The sequence below is a fragment of the Blennius ocellaris genome (assembly GCF_963422515.1).
Source record: "Blennius ocellaris genome assembly, chromosome: 16".
NCBI lineage: Eukaryota > Metazoa > Chordata > Actinopteri > Blenniiformes > Blenniidae > Blennius > Blennius ocellaris.
Window position 1 is genome coordinate 7,795,986 of NC_137665.1, and position 21,609 is coordinate 7,817,594.

Genomic DNA, 21,609 nt, shown 5'->3' on the forward strand with positions numbered 1-21,609 from the left:
TAAACCACCTCTTAGCCTACGGGTAGAAGAGCGGGTGGGAAGGGGTCGATTAATGACATGAGATTGGGAAGGAGAGGGAGAACGATGGGGAGAGGTGGGACGGAAGGAAAGTGGTGGTGACTGAGGTCTTTCTGGATGAGGTGAGCTTCGCCTTTGTGGGGATGGTAGAGGAGGAGAGGGAGAATGCCTCATCTGTTTTCTTCCTTTGAAAGCATTTGGTCTGGTAGATGGCAAAGGCACTGCATCAGGAGGGGGCTGCTGTCTGAAAGAAAGCCTAGGGGAAGGTGGTGGGCTTGCTCTTTTTCTCAGTGATGCCCGCGGAGAAGCTGTGGGACTAGATATTGGAGAATGAGGTTGGACATTTGAGGGAACCCTGTGCAACCCTATTCCTCCCCTTCCTCTTCGTACGGATGGTTCTTCTCTCATTGACATTTCTCTCCTTGAGTATAGTGGAGAAGAAGGGGGGCTGGGGGATCTTCGTCTGTCAACAAGGGGAGTATGTCTTTGGCCTACCATTGAGCCTCTCTGAGAGTTTCTCTGCCTGTGTAAGTGTGAAGGAACGTGTGGGTCTGACTGGATTCCTGTTTGATAATCAATGTGATATGCTGAGAGGTGGGTTGAAGGCATTGCCCTTCTCCTAACTGAGCCCTGTCTGAGGGATAGCTGTGGGGATGGGAGGGGACTCATTCGTCTAACTGGTCTCGGTGAGGCCACTGGTGAATGCAATGATGCATGTATTGGTGGTTGCATTGGTGGGACCATTGATGACATTTGACCCAGCTGGAGTACCTGTGAGTCTTGCGGGAATGGTGCGTGGTATACCTGGGCGGAGAATTCAGGTGGTATGTGAGGCTGTGCCAAGTAGCTTGGAGAAACTGAAAAAGGAGGGTGAATTGGCTGAGGGGGCAGAAAGTGCTGTTGAGTCTGTGCCAAGTAGCTTGGAGAAACTGAAAGAGGAGGGTGATTTGGCTGAGTGGGAGGAAAGTGCTGTTGGTGAATGCTCATAGACATTGGCAAGGGTGATTGTCCTGGAAAAGTTGGGGTCTGTTGATGGTTCATGCCAATATGGTATTGGGACTGTACAGGGATGTAAGTGGGAATGGACTGATCATATAGTGTATCTGATGCGATTTCCAGATTGTTGATAGCGAGAGCTGGGGACGGAGGGGGAAATACTGGTGATGAGGGACGGGAATGAAGAGTAGGTTGAGGCAAGGTTTCTACCTCTAGTCTGTCTTTTCCAAATAGCCTGACCTGAGGCCTTGGGACCTTGAATTGCTCTGCTGAAAGTGGCTCAGCTAGAGGATAAGACAATTGTTCTTGTCCAAAAACCTGTCCCATCTGCAATGGATCGAGCCCAACATCCATAGAGATAGGTTGTTGAAAATGGTTATAAATAGAGGCAGGCTGTGTGTAATCCAGTATTGGCTCATGATATTGGCCAGAAACAACAGTATACCCACCACTCATCATACCAAATTGATCTAACAAGCCATAGTTAGTACCCATATTGTGTTCAAAACAATCTTCATACAGTCCAGAGTCAAATGGTTCATAAAAACCCTCTACAGAATCACCATAGTAACCATAGGATTCTGGCTCCATTGCATACAACATCCCATCTTCACCATAGTAATACTCAACGTCTTCATTGCCATAGTAATCTTCATACTCATCATCATAATATCCATAAGGGTAACCATAGTAATCCACATCATCATTATAGTACAACTCATCATCATAATAAAAGTTTCCCTCATCATCATAGTAACCATATTCATCTTCCCACTCTTCATCATCATAGAAACCCATTCCTTCTCCATAGGGGTCATATGGGTCATATCTTCCAGATTGCCATTGAGCAGAATCTTCCTCATAGCCATACTCATTATCGTCATACTCATATGCCTCATTGTAATATTGTGTCTGTCTCCCTCTCGTGCCTCTGTTAGCAAATGACAGTGTCTTTCGCCCGCGTCCTGCCCGTGTGCCAAGTCGACCTTGTCCCTTGGAAGTCAGGAACCTGCCAGTCAACCAATTTGTTGCTGCAGCTATTCTTCCTACCATCCAGCCTTTATTCTTCAATGTTGGTGCTGATTTCTTTTTCCCAAACATCCCTTTGAATTTTCCTCCCAATCCCTTTGCCTCCGTTGCCATTTTCCCCTGACCGCCCAAGCCAGATAGATTTATTGTCTTTTTTGGTGGTGTGGTTTCCTTTGGAGGATCTTTTTTATTAAACAAGCTGAAACCAGATAGGCCTGGCTTTTTGTCAGAGGAAGCAGTTTTTGCTCCAAAACCAGAAAAAAGTTTGCTATTGCCCAGAAGGGGTTTGCCATCAGCAGTAGGTTTCTTTTTCTTGGAGAGTCGTAAGAAAAGACGAGAGGTGCTTTTGAGATTTTGCTTTGGTTTTGCTTTCTGTGCCTGCTGCTGCTGTTTGGAGGGCATGCTGAAAGGTGAAGCCTTTCCTGTGATGCCTGAGAGGGCTTTGGAAGCTCCTTTCAGGTGAGATCTTGCATCTACTGTCTTTTGTGCTTTAGCCGCTCCTTTCTTCTGACCTTCTGAAGCAAAGCCCATCATGGCCTTGGAGGCTCCTTTAATGTGGAAATCGCTCATCTTCTTCAGATTTATAGCACCCATACCTTTCTTAAGTGGTGCCTTTTTGTCTTCCCCTTCATCTTCATCAGGTGGTGAGTGTTTGGGAGGCTTAAAACCCTTCACAGCCACAGCCTTTGATGCACCTTTTAGAGCTGCTTTCCCTTTTCCTTTATCAGGCTTCTTGGTTACTATTTCTTCTTCACTGTCAGAATCTTCTTCACTCATTGTTTCATCCTCTTCTTCCTCCGACCCATCCTCTGACTCACTGACAGGCTTCTTTCCTTTTCCCTTTTTTCCGTCATCCTTCCCCTTTCCTTTCACAGGTGGTTCCTCTGCCTTCTTTCCTCCTTTCTTGTCATCCTTCCCTCCCTTTTTGTCATCCTTTGCTCCTTTCTTTGGTTCCTCCGACTTGCCTTTCTTGGCTGCTGATTTTGAGTCACCTTTTTTGGGTGGCATGATGTATCCTAACTCAAATCATCCTTGACAAAATGAAGAAATTTCCAAAAGTGAAAAAACACAGTTTCGAAGTCAAAATCAGTGCAGAATGGAAGAATGAAAATAACAGCTCGAATAACAGCAACATGCTTTTTGAGCCAGTTGTTTTGAAGTCTTCTCTCCTTTTACTTGTATCTGATCCATCTACATGACACCCCATAAAGACCCTGAAGTACACTTGGTCCAGGTTAGTTGCTCTATAACGGACACTGAGACAAACACAAACCACAGTCCTCTAAAGTCTGAATCTCAGTCATCAGTGTTTGCTCACAGTTAATCCTCATGTGTAAATGTTCATCATCAGCATCAGCATTTACATCTGAAAAAGATCAAATCCTGTCTTAGAGTGTTAAAAGAACAGCAGTGTCACATTAAAACTGAAATATTACATTTGAATAGAATTTATCTTACTGGTTAACGTCTCTCTGAGTTTTACCAACTTGCTGTCACAAGCACATTGAATCTTTTTTACTGAAATCCATAAAAATGTGGTGTCCACCATGGCATAGGAATCCCCAGAATTTGTTCCTCGTGTAATAGTTGTAGGTAACTTCCACGGGTCACGTGATGAATAAAAGACCTCTCGATCCGATTGACAGAGGTTGTGTAGTCCTTTGTAAGCGTGCTATTGTTACTCCATCCTGTGAGTCCAGCAGTGAGTCCACATCTTGGCCGCTGCACAAACTTTGGCAGGATGTGCCCCCAACAAGGAGAGCCGACGTGAATGCGTTGGTGTGAGTCTCCGCTCTCGGGGATGTCCTTCTCTTTGTCTGAGAGCGAGTGTGCATTTGTGTTGCATTTGGGGTTGTATCCTCCCACATACACGTCAGCTTGCCTTTGTGACCTCCTGCAACCTTCTGCTTCTCTCTCTGGTTACTGAAACCTCCATGCCCTCAGTCACCTCAACTTAAGGAATCATTATATGCTCAATGCATATCCAAGTACATTTGAGAATATGTATTCTATTTATGTATGTATATGTGTATCTGAGTGAGTATCCCCCAGTTATAGTTGCAAAGGGCAGATTAGTGTGCCAGCTATACTGCCTTGCAGTAACACTATCTGCTGGCTCACTTCTGTATGAATAATGCAAGATGGCTGAGCTGTTGCTAAACTGTGTCTGAGAGGCAAAGCCACACAGAGCCAAAACACATACACATCAGTAACAGCAAGGACCACAGCCGTGAGTGATGCAGACCATTACGCTCATAACAAGCATGCAAATGTTGACGCACAGATCAACAATACATACAGTAGTTTGATATCAAGCAATTCAAATTAAGCCTTTACCTATTCCATTTTTGCAAGGTTTCACAAATATTGCAAAGATCGAAGATACAAAATACCGAGACATTGTTCTGAGAATGAAGCAGACATCACAACCAGACACAAATATTGTCATGTCTTTTTCCTTAGCTATTGATGAATTGAAAATGACATTAATAACTGCAATAAGCTAAATGTGGCAAGATTTATGAAAGAAAAAGTGAAAAAGTATAGACAATCTAGAGCCTCCTCAGTATCATGGATATTCACAATACATGTGACACACAGGCGTATGTGTCTGGCCTGTTAAAGTAAAAGTGCATCATGTAACATAGAGCGAGCTACAAGTGATGGGCACAATGGCAGTACATAAATGGCTGTTGTAAATTCATTGAGGACTGCCTGATGCCAGCTCATTGATGATGGCCTGATGTTAATTCATTGATGACGGTTTGATATTCCAGGAGGTCATCTCAGTGGCAGATATGAATGTTTAATGATTGCCCTGTGTTCTTCCTACGCAGCATGGATAAAACATTCATTGCAGGCTCCTCTAAATATATCACAAAGGGTCAACCCCACCCTAGCCTTCTCTCCAACCAATGTATTATACATGCCGGCTGGTGTCAGAGGTTAACAGCCAAACACCACAGAGTAAATGAAGGGTGACAGCAGCAGCAAACAAAGTCTTTTTCCTATAGAGTATCAGCATCATTGACAATTATCTAAACCCATAGGTCATATTACAGTCATTGAATCATTTAAAACACAATAATCTCACAGATATCTTTCAGATAAACTCAACATTTTCATTTCGTTACAGTTATTGAAGTTGGAAAGGACTAATTTCTTTGACCTAATATATGATCTGAGTAGAAATCTGTATCAGGTGTCACCGGGGGCAGCCACCATAACTAACCTCTAAACTGTCTGCAAGCTGCACAGCAATAAAAAGCACCAACAGCGGCTGGAATCATCTAACTGCATAGATGAGAAGATAAAGATGGTGACAGGACTCAGAGGGAAGTCCAAAGGTTTTTACATTTTAATGAGATACACACACCTTGAATATTTCTATTTATCAAACAGGTGGAAAGACATAGAAATCTGTTTGATACAAGTGACACTGGCTGTGTGGCTGAAGTGCTGAGTGATGACAAAGATGGATGAAGTTGAGAAAGAGGAGAGGCAAGAAGGAGATAGCTGCAGAGAGAAGTGTGTCACTGAAGTGCTGATGAATGATTTGCTGATTATTTAAACCCTGACTGACTCCAAACAGCAACAAGCAGACCGAATAAGAAGTGAAATATGGAGATTGGGATGGAGAGAAATGGAAGAAACTATTGAAGAGTTCTTCAGGTAAAAAAAAGGCAGGAAACTATGGAAGCAAAGAATCAGACGGCCAAATAGAGAAAGTGAAGGTCAAGAGAGGGAGACAAATGATGGAGTGATACTGAGGGATAACTTATGAGAGCAAGTGGGTGGCCGTGAGAAGAGGGAGAGAGTCTTTTCTTCTGTGTGCCAATGACTGACAAGATGCTGTCAGCAGGCGCACTTAGTGACACGAGATTAATAAAGGAAATCACCTGAGGGGGGCAGCACAGCCAAAAGGCTCCTCCAGTCTCTCTCTCTCTCTCTCTCTCTCTCTCTCCCTCTCTCTCTCTCTCTCTCTCTGTCTCTGTCTCACACACACACACACACACACACACACACACACACACACACACACACACACACACACACACACACACACGGCCATAATGTAGATTGCATGCGATTAATGTGATTACTGACTCACCTAAACAATCCAGACATTGACAGCGACAGTGTACACATTAATTAGGAAATTGAAAGGACTCCTCAAGCCCGTCAAAATACTGCACGCCGTTAATACACTGCACATACCGCACAGCAGGCCGCTTCAGATAAAAAGAACACGATTTACATAATTTATACTCATTTACTGAAATAGTGCCATTTTGGTGACACACATTCATATCCACAAATGAGACCCGTTTTAAGCAGACATTTTTCACGTCTGATGGTACAAATATCTGAATAAAGCTGGAATTTATGGCGCCTCCATTAATGGAACAGTTTTCATGTTAGATGCCATCCACCCATCCATATATCTTCTATGCCACTTTATCTCTGACTCAGCTGCATGTGATACCGCTGCTTATGTGTTTTTAAAGGTGGGAGCTTCAGATGGGTGATATTGACACTTCTTCAATATATTGAGAGATTGCAAAATGAATCATCATAAGACAAAACTTGCATGATAATAAAAAGTACAAGAATTTTACTGCGTGAGACTGGAAGTTCATCAAAATCTTATGAGATATTTCTTTTTGAAAAGAGATTGTTCTTAATGAGCAAAATTGAGAAGTACTTTTTCATATAATCCCTTCAGGAAAACCCACATCTGTGCTAAAGGCAGGCTACGCCTTGGACATGACAGCAGTCCATCCCTCAACCAACACAGATAAATAAACACAAGAACGGCAACATGTTCACTACAGAGAAGCACATTAATTATTCGAACAAGCTTGACTTTGAACTGTGCAGGAAAGTGCAAATCTGATGCAAATACCATTTCAGGCACAGGGACAACATGCAAAACCTACACAGAAAGCCCTTATGGCCCAACAGGGGCACCACTGAAGTGCTGACTGAAGACTGTGCTGACCAATTCACCAACTAATAGTCATTGCTTGGATAATATTTTTCATACTAGCAAGAGTTATCGTGGTAGACAGTCAAAAAAAAGAAAAGAAATGAAAGCTTAAAAGCTCTTAAATAGCTTGACAATCACACTGCCTCGGCTTACAAAGAAGAAACAGTTGTGATTTACTGATTTGATTACACTAATTAAAAACAATAGAAATACTACCCTACAGCATGCCATACTGTAATGATTGTGAAATATAAATCTTTCAATATATGATGTATTCGGCTCTTATCTTACCTTGTTTAATCATAAGAACAACAATGGTTGAACTGTAAAGATGTTTTTATCCACATATGTCCATCAAAGCAACAGATAAATCCAACAAAAAGAGAAAAATCAGAGTCTGTGGCATCTGCGTGACTGTGTTGAGTCCTCACCCCCCAGCGTGTGTTATATACCACACACACACACACAGACGCACAATGGGACCTGGGTGATAAACAGAGACCTCAGTAATTACCCGAACATGAACAGAAGAGATGTACAATAGTGAGCAGAGAGTGTACAGCTGGGTTTCAGGTATGAGGCTTTTTACATTAATCCTTGTGTCCCTGATGCAGTGATTAGGTTTCTCAGTAAACATGTTGCACTTATACACATCTTTGTGCGACACCACTTTGCTCCAGTCTCTCCACGGGTGCCTAAATAAATGAATGGGCATGTGGGCTTTGTGCTTTTTACTGGCAGGATTACATGCACATGCATTTATCCAAACACACACACACACACACACACACACACACACACACACACACACACACACACACACACACACACACACACACACACACACACACACACACACACACACACACACACACACACACACACACACAGAGAGCTATCATCATCCCACACTTGTGTGCCAACGTCAGAGCCGACAGAGTGACTCGTTATAAATTCCACCCATTGACAATAGCTTGTGACTCATTTGTTTGTTTGTGTTGGGGTCTCCTTATCAGAAGTCCTCACACACAGACACAGACAGACAGACAGACAGACAGACAGACACACACACACACACACACACACACACAGACACACACACACACACACACACACACAGACACACACACACACACACACACACATGCAAGGAGAGGGTAAAGCTTTGATAGCTGTGACCAAATTTCATTGTTTTTAGATGTGAAACAATTGAAAATTAGACCTGCCGCGCTGAACTAAAAACCTGAAGTTCAGGCTGTTTTCATAACAGTCATCCATCTGGTTTCTGTTCTTGTTCACATATTCTAATATCTACCATGTAGAGGATTAAGCAATGGATTTGTTCTTTTATAAAGCCCTGATTCTATGATAATGATAACTTGTTTCATAAAATTTACATATGCACATATATTCCCAATCATATACACATTTCATGAATAAATGTACCCCCATATGCTTACAGATATACTGTCTTTAAATCCACCCATATCAAACATACACACATATACATCTGTATCTACACCAATAGCTGTATTTTGATTTTAAAAGAAAAGTGAAGTGAATTCGACCACGTGGAAAAGGCCTTCAAATAAATCATCTAAACCCAAAGGCACTCACAGCAAAGCAGTCTGATAATAGTTTGTTCATTTCTACTTCATGCACTTACCAGGGTAAATATCATCAGTATATGTACACAGTCAAAAGGCCTGGTATTGAATGTTTGTGAACACTATGGAAAACAAACTCCACATGGCATGTGGATGCTGTGTCTCTTATGTAACTGTCCATGGAGAGATTTACTGCATGTAAGAGTGGTTAAATATGATTTTACTTTTATTGTTTAATTAGAACAGCAGCATTTGGTGTGATACCAATGAAAATTTCCAATAAACATGTTGCTGGTGACAAAACGGGGTACATCTTTTTTTTTGGTTCCTAAATTGACTTTTACCCCATCATATTATTTAAACTTAACTATTGGTCCATCTTAATAGAAATGTCAAAGCAGCATGTACTCAATAGATTTTTAAACATCGGAAGATGAGTGAGGCGTTAGCTGTTCTCTTTTCTGACTATGGTAGAGTTTATATACTGGACTGTTTTCCAACCACAGCTTTGTGTAATGAGAACAGTACAACAGAAGAGGGCAGAAGAGACAATATAGTCAGGGCCCTGAGGTTATCAAATTATCCCGAACAGGATTGGTGCTGTTTTGAATTTTAATTTTCACTCATTTGCTGAACTTTTGTTCAACATATATGTTGCACTTTACAAAATACATTGCATGTCATATTTGCTGAGGACCCGGGGTGGTGTGAATTTTATCGACCTTTACATCGTCTGTTTCTTATATTTGCTTCTTTATCCTCTATCCCACTTAATCAAATTTAGTACATCATGGTCAGATTATGGAACAAAGAAAACAGGTACACAGATAACTAGGAGAGATTCACGAGTCAACCTTTAAAGCATGTTTTTTGGGAAATGAAGTGTCCAGAGAAAATCCACATATTCACAGGGAGAACATGCAAACTCCATAGAGAAGATCCCCAAGCCTGGACTTGGTCCAGGGATATTCTCACTGTGAGGTGAGAGCACTAACCACTACAGGCTTTTTTTCCCCCTAAAACATCCTGTTTTGTTCTTTTTACTTAGAGTATTGCCATGTGTAATATTGTGATGAGAATAGAATAGAATAGAATAGAATAGAATAGAATAGAATAGAATAGAATAGAATAGAATAGAATAGAAACCCCAGCAGTGCCTAAAGCTTAATTTGGTTCAGGTTTAATGAGGAACTTTTTAAAATATTTATCATCCCTTACTTGGACATCCTAACAATCCTGACAAAATGCTGTTTAAAAAAAAGATTATTATGAAAGTAGTAGCTGTACTTGATACAGAATGGTCATGCGCTCGCTTGTCTAATTTGAAATACTATGGGAAATATGCTACATAATCAGATTTTCATTGTATTGTGGAAAACAGAACTGTTTAAAACAAAAGTACTTGAGTTCATCTCAAGAAATCTGCAGGTAATACTTATACCTCTGAAAGTCACAGATAAACCTCCAATCCAGCCACGTTACATCATTACTAAAAGGAGATATATTGGTGACAGACAGTATAAAAGACAATCCACAATTAATGCTATAAAGCTATGATAATATAAGCAATATTATTTCAATGAAGGTATTCCTAAATTGACATTGTGGATTACAATTCTCTGAAACTGGAGTTGACCACCTTGACTACAAACTCTAAAGTATTGTCTGCCTTTTCGATGCAAATCTACTACTTGGATCCATCAATTCTCTCAGGCGTGAACAAAGTTTGCCCTCAGAACGCATACAGCAACAGGAGAACAGAATGTATGCTGCATACTGATGACACACAAATGCACACACCAACACACACTCACACACACTCACTCCATGCCATATGGAGCCACACAGCATCAAGTGTCGTGCCTGCTCCACATGATACACACCCAGCCAACAGTACCTTTGTCTCTTCTTTGGCGCCACGATACTATCCCTCCATCTCGTCTCACCTCTTCAGGTTATTCCAAAGCAGAATCTCTCCATCCACGACGCGCTCTGTTGAAACATCTTTAAGTCATCTTTAAGTTCAACCGTGTCAACTCACAGCATCTCTTTCTCTCGGCCTCTCTTGCATGAAGCCGCCCACTCCGTGCCCCCCCACCCCCCTCTCTGAGACTGAAGAGATGCTCGTGAATTTTTAATGGCACTATTGTGCTCGTGTATGTGCGAGTGAATGGGGTGCATTGACTGGGAGTCCATACTTCCTGAAAGAAAAACAGTTGGAGTTGCCCGGGAGCGTTGGAGAGGATGATACAAACAGCTGGACAGTGCACAGAGAGGTGGCAAGGAGGGGTCAAAGGTGACTAATCCCCCCTCATCAGGATGAAAGGGGTCGACAAGTTCTCTCAAGTGGTTTCACCAAATTATCTATTAATAAATGTATTTAATCTTGCTTGAGGCACAGTCTTATAGGGACTCTTGGCTTGCAGGATGTGACACTTGAAGAATGATTCACAACATTCTAACATGTCACCATAAATGTGAGTTTCCTCAGGATAAGCCAGTCACGGAGGAATCCAATTAATGAAAAGTCTTTAATGAAAATGAAAGGTTTTATCTGCTTTCGCTGCCAATCATGTTGGTTTAGCTGTATGTTTTAGAAATTAGTTAAGCACAGAACGATTTCGGTAAAAGAGATGCAAAATGGCCAAAATAGCTTAATCAATTGAATAAAACACCACGTGACAATCAAAATGGCTTTTGTCTTGTAAAACCTGTTACAGTAAAGTACTGAAACTATATAGTTATGGTGGATTTTCTTTCTATTGTACTCAGGTTTAAAAAAAAGTGTGTAAAATTGGATAAAGTATAGAGGACAGAAGAATAAATAACCCACTATCTTTAAACTCTCCCACAAGTCAGTAGTTGATTAACTGACAAATTGTCTTTGTCTTGTTTCGTTGACTCGTATCCCCCTTAAATTACAGACAAAAGTTTGTTCTATCTATTTTTTTAAACCAATTAATTCGGGACCAAATCAGATTATATTTCATTTATTCAAGTAACATGTTTTGTAAAAGAACATCTTTTACATGGGATATATTTACTTTGTTTTTGACAAAGCACAAATTGAAACGTACAGTAGGTTTGGTAATTGTACGGAGGCATTGAGCATCTGAGATAACAAAATATTATTTCAGAAATTTGTGAAGAATCTGCCCAGTTTCTTAATTCTCATTTACCTTTTTATCACTGAGATTCATGCCAGCCTTACATCTGAAATAAAAAATTAAGGCTTTAAAAAGTTTTTTGATACTGTACTTTTTAAAGTATTAGACTATATAATCATGCAATGTCATTTCTTGCTTTAATTCAATATGATTGAAGTTATCAGGTCAATAAATATACAAAGACATTAAGTGTTGTAAAATGCTTTATTGATGTTATTCCTCCTGGTTTCACTCTCTGAGACAGTTTCTTGCTTACTTTTTTTTTTTCCCCAAATCAAAAAGAAAAACACACCAACTTCTTTCTGTCCACATTCAGCACGGTTAGGATCAGTCTCTTCAGATCATTGGTTTTTGTTAGATTTCTTATACAAAATAAGGACGGGGGTTATATTTCTTTGCTGTATATATACAGAAGAGTTTATCCATAGCCCCTCCTGAGGTCTCTCATCTGTCCGAGCAGTGGCTTGAGTTACTTTTTAACAATCTGGATGACGTCCTCGTGCTCCATGATGTGCGTCAGGCCCACTCTCTGAGGGCTGTACTTGGTACTGGTTCCCTAAAACACCAAGGGACAAAACGGCTCAGGTCAAAATTACAGCAAATGTATGGAGAACACTCATTCTGCTTTCATCTGTTGTATTGAAACTGCTTTACATTGTCAATCAGCTTCAGTCATACAACTACAAGCCCAGTGGCGACTGTAGTTCCTGTGGAGGCTGAAGAAAGCTCGATATAGTTTCTACTGCACGGTGTGGTTCTCCAGCTGTCCAGTGGAGAACAGAAAGGACCTGCAGCAAGCGCCAAATAAACACACCAAAATCCTCCCCCCTCAAAGTATTTACTTTAAAGTGTCCCTGAAATGTTTTTCAGATTTCATCTTTAGAAAGAAGAATAAATATGCTTTCGAAAGGTATATAACATTCCCAGATAAAAGTCCGAATTCCGACCCTTTTAATTGACTTTACATGATGCAGCAGACGACGGTATATTTGCGGGCCATAAATGTGAGCCGCCTGAGCTAGACCGGATATGACGTACGAGGGGTTATATGTCCCAGCCAAAACAACATCAGCTGATTGAAGAATGGAGGGGTTTGGCGATACAGAAGCACCTAGGAGCGATGTTAGCGAAGATTTAAGTGACGTATCGTTGGTTTTGGACGAAGATGAAGGAGAGGAATCATCGGAGGAAGAATTAGAAGAAAATCAAGGCGTTCAACCATACATGTTTGAGCCGTGAGTACATATTGTGCGTGACCGGGTATTTACCCGTGTGCACATATTGTGCGTGACCGGGTATTTACCCGTGTGCACATATTGTGCGTGACCGGGTATTTACCCGTGTGCACATATTGTGCGTGACCGGGTATTTACCCGTGTGCACATATTGTGCGTGACCGGGTATTTACCCGTGTGCACATATTGTGCGTGACCGGGTATTTACCCGTGTGCACATATTGTGTGTGACCGGGTATTTACCCGTGTGCACATATTGTGTGTGACCGGGTATTTACCCTTGTGTCAGAGTGGGTGTTTTGCAAAGTTTATTGGTCTATTTGTCTTAAGTTTTAGCAGGTTTTAAAAAGACTTACTGAAGGTTGGGTTTAAAAATCCGTTAAAAAGCCGTTTAAAAATGGTGGGGACAGAACCAGGTTTCAGGATACGTTTCCTCTTCACAGCAAAACCAAGTGACTCTCGGATTGCGGGTGCTGTTTCGTAACAGTCATCTGTGAAATGTTGACTGCAGAGATAGGAGGCCTCTGTTGGTGTCCAGTTGGAGCGAGTGCGCTGCACTTGTTTTGTCCATAATCTCCTCAAAGTTTGATCTTTTGGGAATTTATGGACACTTACAGACGGACTGGGCATTTGGGAACACCCAGCCGCAACACAACGCTTAGGCATGGCTCTAAAAAACTGCTAAATAACGCGATAATGCAGAGCACATGTAAACAAGACGCTACGATCAGCTGTTGTGGGCGGAAGTAAATAACCCCTCATACGTCACAGCGCAAAACTACGGCAAGTTGGGAAAACTAGGTCAGATTCACAGGGCGGGAGATTTAAAGGCATATTTAGACGTTCGGCGCTCAAGAGCAAGATAGTGGTGTGATTGTCATTGGTGTGTCATATATCATTCGAAAGGGGGAAAATAATGCTAAATACTGGTGTATTTTAATAGAATTATTTCAGGGACACTTTAAAGCATCATTTACTCTCACAGCAAAAGAGACAGCTGTGTGAAGCACCACACCCTCCCTTGACGTCACCTGATATTCCTGCTGCTAGCTTGAAGACGATACGGACTCTTTAAAACCTCTAACAAATAGACCACAGACCAGCTTTTATCTCAAAGTGGCCATCTTTCCACCAAAAAGTGGTGAGATGCAGCAGAGTATAATGCAGTCAACGCTGTGGGGAAAAAAGCCATTTGTTTCCCACTGAAAAGACAAGTATTAGAAAGAGAAAATAGCCACTGAGTGTTTAATGTCTTATGACCAGGACCAGTCTGTTTACTGAACTAGATCATGTTTCTCTTTGTTCCTTGAACTAGAAGCGAATATATAGTTACAGAACGTCAAAGCCGAGGAAAAATGACATGACTTACCCAAACCAGAGCGTATTTGAACTGACTGGCTAAGGTTCTGTGGATTCGATGGCACTGCGGGTTTAAGGAAATAATATTAAGATATGCACATACTGATTTATTTCTAAATTCAAACAGGTATATATCTGCATATCACTTACCACATGTTCTACAGATGCTCCTCTTCTCATGATGATGGCATCATTGAAGTCAGGGCGCTCTAAAAACAGAAAAACAAAATGAAGGAGGAATCGTCAAGGTGACAGTCTCATGACTGAATAAGGCTAAACACTGATGTGCGTGCGCTGATACCTCCTCTTTTCTTGGTGTAAATGCAAATCAGAGCCAGGTATTCCCACAGACTCTCCAGAAGGTAGTCCAAGTTCAGCTTCATCCCACAACTGATAGAAACGCAGACAGAAAAGCAGGTAAGAAAGATGAAAACACACGTACACACACACACACACACACACACACACACACACACACACACACTTCTAACCTGATGACGACACTGTGAGGTCTCCGTGCCAGGCGGTCCACCTCCTCAATGGAGATTTGATCCACTTTATTGTACACCTGAGAACACAAGCAATCAATATGAGAGGAAGACAGATGAACACAGGATGAAAAGCTGACATTAGCCAAAAACCAGGTATCACCAAAAACTCTTGATGTTCTCACATTGTAAATGTGTAATCATTGTTTTTATGGGCTGGAAACTCCCAAAAAATGCTTAATAAACTTAAATTATTATTAAAGAATAAAGAATGTTTCAGAACTGCTCTGGGAGGAGAGATTGAAGACATCAACTCATCACTGATATCTGTATTGACATACATATAGGCAAGGCATGTAAACTCGGTTCCCCACGATGACGTCGATGAACTCGTCTGGTGTGCTGTCCTCCCTGAAGAGGACTTCAGCGTTAAAGATTTCTGAGAAGGGAGGTTAAGGAACGAAACTCTATCAGCAAAGGGAATACATTTTACAGAGAGCGCGAGAGAGCGAGAACAATGTAGAGATGAGAAGGATACTGTATTCATGTAGAATGAGCTGGACAAGCTTCTCTGAGCAGTGAGTGAGAGGAACTGTGGAGTTGTAGGACAAACCACCACCTTTCTTGGGCTGCAGGAAAAGACAAACAAACAATTATTATGACTTTGTCCAGTCCCTGTTTGCCTGTGAAAAGGTAGATGCCACATGTAAAACGCAATGCAATCGCGACACGGTTCTTCACAACAGAGGGAATTTTACCTTGAAATAAATATTTGGTTTTAGCCTGTTGAGTCTGATGCCCACTGACTCCAACTCTTTTTCTAGAAGTGTTCTAGACAAAGAAAACAAAAATAAGACTCAAATATGTGGGACACCTTGACTGAGACATCAAACTTGTCCACACTGACAATGTGCAACACAAACCTCTGAACCTCTCCTTTGGTGGCGTCCAACATCATGATGACGACGTCTGCGGTCCTGGCGACAGCGATGACCTGTCGACCTCTTCCTTTACCTGTAACAAGACAAAGAGTTGGAATGTCACAATCATTACGGTGCAAGACCTTTCCGCTTCGGCGTTTCAATCGTAACATTCTGCATGACTAGATTTCCAGCGACTGCTTACTGAATTTGAAAGCAAAGAACAGACATACCTTGGGCAGCGCCTTCAATGATTCCTGGCAGATCTAAGAGTTGGATGTTCGCCCCTTTGTACTGAAAAATAGTAAGCAACAGAGTTACAAACACATTGTTACATTTTAAGTCTCCAATGTGTGCATGTGTGAATGTGTCTACCTCGATCACCCCGGGTATGCAGGTGAGAGTCGTGAACTCATAGGACGCAGCTTCACTGGCTGTTGATGTCATCAAGCTAAGGAAGGTGGACTGCAGGACACAGCAGAGAAATAAATTAAAACATCACATCTTTACAGAACTGAAACTGAAATCCGCTAGCTAAAAATAAATACATTGATCTGATTCATATCCAGAATACCAACCCGTCATCCACCATGGCAACGTACCTTACCCACAGAGGGAAAACCGATGAGAGCAACTCGAGCATCTCCTGATTTCATAACATCGAAGCCCTCGCCTTTGGCCCCCGCTGACTTGGAGGGCTCTAGTAGCTGAGATCTGTATTTGGCAAGCTTGGCCTTTAGCAAACCCAGATGGTACTCAGTGGCTGAAGAGTCAAGCGAGAAAAGGAAATAAACAATATTGTATTGTAATGGGATTCATTCAGTTATGTGACACAACTCAGCAAATGCTGCACAAAAAGAAGAAGAAATCCACAGTCACATTTTTAGCCAAAACCTGCAAAACATGAACCAGCTTGGAGGAAAGAGTCCACAGTGGAGGTCTGTTTGAAACTATAATCATTTCTCTATGTTACCTTGTTCACCAAGCAAGATAGAAGATAGGAACTGAACATTCTAGAGAGTTTCCACAAAAAGAGAAGAATTTTTTTCTGACATCAACATTTGGAGTATTCAAGGCTAGATTTATATGGCAACTGAGTGAAATCACAACACTAAATGGCAGAATAACGTAATTTACCTAAATGTGATATTGCCACAGGTTAATAAATCCAGTATACCATGGCAAATGTGTGTGTGCTGAGTCAGTTGTCTTCTTTTGAACTAGTACTGAATGCAAAATGAATCATTAATGCATTGGGACTTGGGTATTTTAAACATAGTTTTGATTCTGAGATGAGAAAAAGGTTCAAAACCAACAACAGAAGACCAGCCTGCCATGTTAACTTCCACAGAAAAACAATCTACTTTCTGAAGTTGTCATTGGAGAGAATAATAATTACGATAAGTCAGACCCTGGCGTTGTTATCAGCTTTCATTATTCTTCTTTTTAAGGTTTTGCTGGCTGGATGAGTAACAGTACACTCGTAGCTATCGATTTCAGTTCAAGTTGCTAGTCATGTATAGCTAGCGGGTCCCTGTGAGAAAACTCTCTCCCACCTTTGTTTTTCTGTGTCCGAGAAATTTCTTTCTCTATTTCTGAGATTTTCTCCAAAATGCCCATGGTGGCAGTTGCGGTGAGCTTCAGCTACCCTATAGTGGAGAGAGAATAGAAACAGAAACGTGTCACTCCACAGATGTTAGCCCTGTTAGCCTCCCGGCTAACCTGAAACAGTGAGGGAAACGCTTTAAAAGCAGCGTGTGAACACACACTTCTCCGACCGAGCACCCGAATACAACACACACAATGACATCGGTTTAACAAGATCGAAGGATAAAATATGTTTGTACTTTGACAGCGGCTACTTTCAGCGGCATGCACAGGTTACTGACATCAGCAGGCGGATACTGTTCCGCTCCCGTTAATGGTCCGTGTGGAAACTAAGATGTTCCGGTAAGAACAATTTTTTTTTTTTTTTACCCCACGATTACATATGCTTGCATCATTGAGGAAGAGTGCAGTCCGACCGCATGCCAGGGTAAATATTGAAAAGCAGTAATGTAAAGTAAAGGTCAGAGACAGCAGGGTTTCAACAGACTGACATCCCGCGGATCGGTCGGTTATCTGTCAGTGCAGCAGCGAACATGGCTGCGCCCACCGCACCGAGAGGAGCAGCAACCTCCAGCCCGCCCGGGTTTGAAGGTTTCCCCTTCCCAGTGGCCGGCAGACCCCCGGAGGACAGCTCCGGCAAGGAGCAGGAGCACGGCGGCGATGGCAAGAAGAAGCCATGTAGGGCTTGTACGGACTTTAAGTCGTGGATGAAGCTGCAGAAACAGACGCCAGCTGCTGCACAGGTGACCTGAAGACACACGAGCTTTCATAGTTTATGTCCGCTTAACTTTATGTTTTGACCCACTGGTAATTGTTTTCTCCGTGCAGCAGAGATGACACCCCGAGCCTCCAGTTATATTTGATGATTATTGAGTAAAAAACACAACATGACACGGAGCTAACAGTAGATTATTACATAGTCCATAAGTTGTTATTGTTGTTGGATATCTGAAAATAAACAGATGCCAATCAGTTATTGCCCTTGTAGCTCAATTGCCCAGAAACAAACTGATCGACAATAATTTGCCCCAATACAGGACTGAAATGAGCATGTGGTTAAGATCTGTTTATTCTACAACCTGTGACGTAAAAAGTACCTAGATCTTCTAAACTAAACTGCATTTCTTGTGTAGTTGTCATTACGTGTAATATGTATGCACTAATCAGTTGTATTGCACATAATGTTACCTGTCTCCTGGATTGTTGAATTGAATAGTGTGTCTCTGTTTAAATGTCTTTTTTGACCCCACAGGAGACCCCTGCTGCTGAATTAGAGTCACAACAAGACCCACAGTGTCCACTGGACAGAGAGGAGTTGGGGCGAAACACTTGGTCCTTTCTGCACACCATGGCAGCATATTACCCTGATAAACCGAATTCCAGCCAGCAGCAAGAGATGGGGCAGTTCATCAACCTTTTCTCTAAGTTTTACCCCTGTGACGAGTGTGCAGAAGACCTGAGAAGCAGGTCAGACCACGACGCGCTACAAGTTTTCATATACAAGCCAACAATTGCATGTCACATTTTAATATCATGAAAGCAAGTTGGTTTGAATTAACGTTGTTGTTAGTCATAGCTTGTTTGCTTGCAGATTTTTCAGTAATCGTATGTAAAAAGTGTCAGTCAACAAATGTAGTTTGCGCTCCACAGATTGAAAACCAATCAGCCCGACACCAGCAACCGCAACGCCCTCTCTCAGTGGTTCTGCCGTCTTCACAATGAGACCAACGTCCGTCTGGGAAAGCCCGAGTTTGACTGCTCGCGTGTGGATGAGAGGTGGAAGGATGGATGGAAAGATGGGTCCTGTGACTGAGGGATTGTGTTCGCATCCTGAGACACAAGTGGGGAAATTCCTCCAGTCTGTACAAAACAACGCAAACACTTTTGCCTCTTTCTTTCCATTTTTTTGGGGGGTGGGAACTGTTTTGTGGTGTGGATGATTCATGTTCACTAGCTTTTGTTGTGTTATGTAACTAATCAATCGGGTAATAAGATTAAAGAGAAATAATAAAAAGCTTTTGCTGAGAATGTCGGATAAACTGTAATTATGGGGGCGTTAAATTGGTTTTAAATTAAGTGTTTAGAATTTTTCTTTGTTACACTCTCCCCTATGTTCAATTCTATCAGTGAGTCATTTAGAAATTACATAAAACTGTGTGTCTTGTTACTTTGGGCTTCAGCACGTTGTAGCCCAAAATCAGCAATGCTGAATATAAGATATATATATAAGATATGGAGCTATATGTCAAATAGATGTATATTTATATGATGTATATTTATATGCTACCAATTGATGTTTGTTTTCCATTTTTAAACCACCCTCAATCTGTGTGCGCCATGTGAGATAGTAAAACTGCAGTGTAGTAATGTATTTGCATAATTTTATATTGATCGTGGAGATGATTTAATTTTCTAATAAAATCCTTGAATAAATGATCAGTTGCTGTTGGCCATGAAGTAGAAACCAAATATTTCATTGATAGCAGCTTCTCAATTTTCAAACCACTGTAATCTATTTTCCTCTGTTGCTCTGAGAAGGACTAGCCTTTGAAAACATTATTTTTAGCAGTTCATTAAACATTCAATAAATATTTTGTAGATTCAGAGACTGTGTTGGAAAACATTGCATATTATCCGTGTCTTTCGAGGCTTTTATTAGTCAAGGACTTCTGAGATAATCGCCTCAGCCATATGATATTCCAGTGAATAATAAACACTAGTATTTTGAAGTTACTTGAACGGTCGGTGCCGACAATAGACATACATCTAGTGTTTCACATGTCAAAGGAGCTTCACAGTGTGTTCACCTTTCATTGGAAGTACAATTACTACATATGACACATGAAGTTTGAAAGGTTGACATCTAGTGGTTTGATGCATTACCGTACTGTACTGTATATGAGTATATTCAGCTGTCATCTATCCCCTGTACCACTTTGTGCTAGTCAGTGCCCGTGGCTGGAGCTGATCCCAGCAGGATGCAGTCTGGAAAGGTCAACAGTCCATCACAGGTTCATATTTTTGAGGAGTTTACTTTTGGAATTTGTCCTTTTATTATCAATGGGTCCCTGTTGCTTGTGTACAAGGGTTCAGTACTATTGGCCCCTCTGGGTATCAGTGGTGAAAGTCAGTGATATCCTTTATTTCGTGGAATACCATTATGTAATTGCACAATAGATCATGTGAGTCGTCCATATTTCCGGCGTGAATCTTTGCTCAGAAAAGATTTTCTTGTATTTATGTGAGTTTTCTAAATGCATCATTACAGCTGAGTTAGCTGATGTTTATATTTATAAATTCAACTTAAATATACTCATCTGTCTCCGCGAAATAAAAATAACAGAAAGGTTTCACATAGCAGTAAAATTATTGCTGTCATGCCAATAAGGTTTATTTTATGTTGATAAACTAAAAAGCTTTGTCATTATTGAGTGAATAAATGACACTATTTAACTGGTGAGTAGGGTTTATGCTCTACGCTGTATTTGGAAGCCTAGGTCCATGTCTGTGGAAGTTTATATAAGCAATCATTCAAAGTTTTGAGTTCTTAAAGGCATTGTTTCCTATTGCATTTCTTTAATGCAGAGAAAAATTATTTTGATTCTTGTGTTTGTGTGCAGATATTCTGTTATGTTATAACCTTATGTCATGGATACACATGTATCCATGACATACTGTTATAATATTCTGACTGCTACAACAGCTTATTGTCATAGCTGGAAGAATGAAAAAAGTAGTGAGAAAAAAATATATTTTAACAGAATGCCCCTTCACAATAATGATAAAGAACCATTAAACCAGCGTCACCCATATTGCCTAAAGCCTTATTGCTCCACATTCCACAAAATTCAGATGAAGAAAAACTTCCACAACCACAAGAAGATCAGGGGCAAAGAAGTTGAGAAAGATTCACTTTAAACTCGTGAAAACGGTTCAGAGAGATTTACTATGGCTAATGTGGGAGAATCTGAGGTTTGAAAAAATAATTACCACATCATTATCGTTGAGATAATCTCAGCTCTAGTTGAACATTTTCCAGATTGTAAATATTCACTGAATATTAAAACCTGATGGCAGATTGTCATGAACCTTATTTGTTTCGTGTATACAAGACGGCATAACCAATTTTCTCGTCGTTGTGTGCGGTTTAGTGCTTTATTCTAAATCCCACATTATCGTTATCCTTTTATTG

General features: G+C 41.1%; 3 protein-coding genes across 4 annotated transcripts; 1 reads left to right on the forward strand and 2 right to left on the reverse strand.

Moving 5' to 3' along the window:
• Nucleotides 1–274: 274 nt before the first annotated feature.
• On the reverse strand, nt 275–3,051 carry LOC308141706 (uncharacterized protein; the record flags this gene model as incomplete). The annotated part of the gene is made up of 3 exons (XM_080511915.1): nt 275–334; nt 823–875; nt 1,578–3,051. 3 exons carry the CDS (start codon nt 3,049–3,051, stop codon nt 275–277), a joined length of 1,587 nt encoding a protein of 528 aa, XP_080368041.1.
• Nucleotides 3,052–11,997: 8,946 nt separating this feature from the next.
• Nucleotides 11,998–17,816, reverse strand: drg2 (developmentally regulated GTP binding protein 2). Of its 2 annotated transcripts, none has more exons than XM_080510757.1 (14): nt 17,699–17,816; nt 17,366–17,458; nt 16,412–16,572; nt 16,185–16,274; nt 16,043–16,103; nt 15,813–15,903; nt 15,648–15,720; nt 15,428–15,518; nt 15,231–15,328; nt 14,893–14,969; nt 14,703–14,791; nt 14,552–14,610; nt 14,412–14,465; nt 11,998–12,363 (listed from the first exon to the last, which is right to left on the reverse strand). In XM_080510757.1, the coding sequence occupies exons 2-14, from the start codon at nt 17,427–17,429 to the stop codon at nt 12,277–12,279; spliced, it is 1,095 nt and encodes a 364-aa protein (XP_080366883.1). In that variant the 5' UTR covers nt 17,430–17,458; nt 17,699–17,816; the 3' UTR covers nt 11,998–12,276. The 2 variants fall into 2 exon arrangements, with proteins under 2 accessions (XP_080366883.1, XP_080366882.1); XM_080510756.1 differs by having other exon boundaries at nt 17,657–17,730.
• Nucleotides 17,817–17,942: 126 nt separating this feature from the next.
• Nucleotides 17,943–19,755, forward strand: gfer (growth factor, augmenter of liver regeneration (ERV1 homolog, S. cerevisiae)). The gene is made up of 3 exons (XM_080510758.1): nt 17,943–18,160; nt 18,670–18,884; nt 19,068–19,755. The coding sequence occupies exons 1-3, from the start codon at nt 17,951–17,953 to the stop codon at nt 19,228–19,230; spliced, it is 588 nt and encodes a 195-aa protein (XP_080366884.1). The 5' UTR covers nt 17,943–17,950; the 3' UTR covers nt 19,231–19,755.
• Nucleotides 19,756–21,609: the final 1,854 nt, after the last annotated feature.

Bases quoted from the DNA above. Each gene is read 5' to 3' on its own strand.
- drg2 (XM_080510757.1), bottom strand. From the start codon at position 17,429: ATGGGCATTTTGGAGAAAATCTCAGAAATAGAGAAAGAAATTTCTCGG. The intron at 16,104-16,184 runs GTAGACACATTC...ACTATTTTTCAG, and splicing joins GCATACCCGGGGTGATCGAG to TACAAAGGGGCGAACATCCA. The intron at 14,970-15,230 runs GTATGTCAATAC...TTGTGTTCTCAG, and splicing joins TTTACATGCCTTGCCTATAT to GTGTACAATAAAGTGGATCA.
- gfer (XM_080510758.1), top strand. From the start codon at position 17,951: ATGGCTGCGCCCACCGCACCGAGAGGAGCAGCAACCTCCAGCCCGCCC. The intron at 18,161-18,669 runs GTGACCTGAAGA...TTGACCCCACAG, and splicing joins AGACGCCAGCTGCTGCACAG to GAGACCCCTGCTGCTGAATT. The intron at 18,885-19,067 runs GTCAGACCACGA...TGCGCTCCACAG, and splicing joins GCAGAAGACCTGAGAAGCAG to ATTGAAAACCAATCAGCCCG.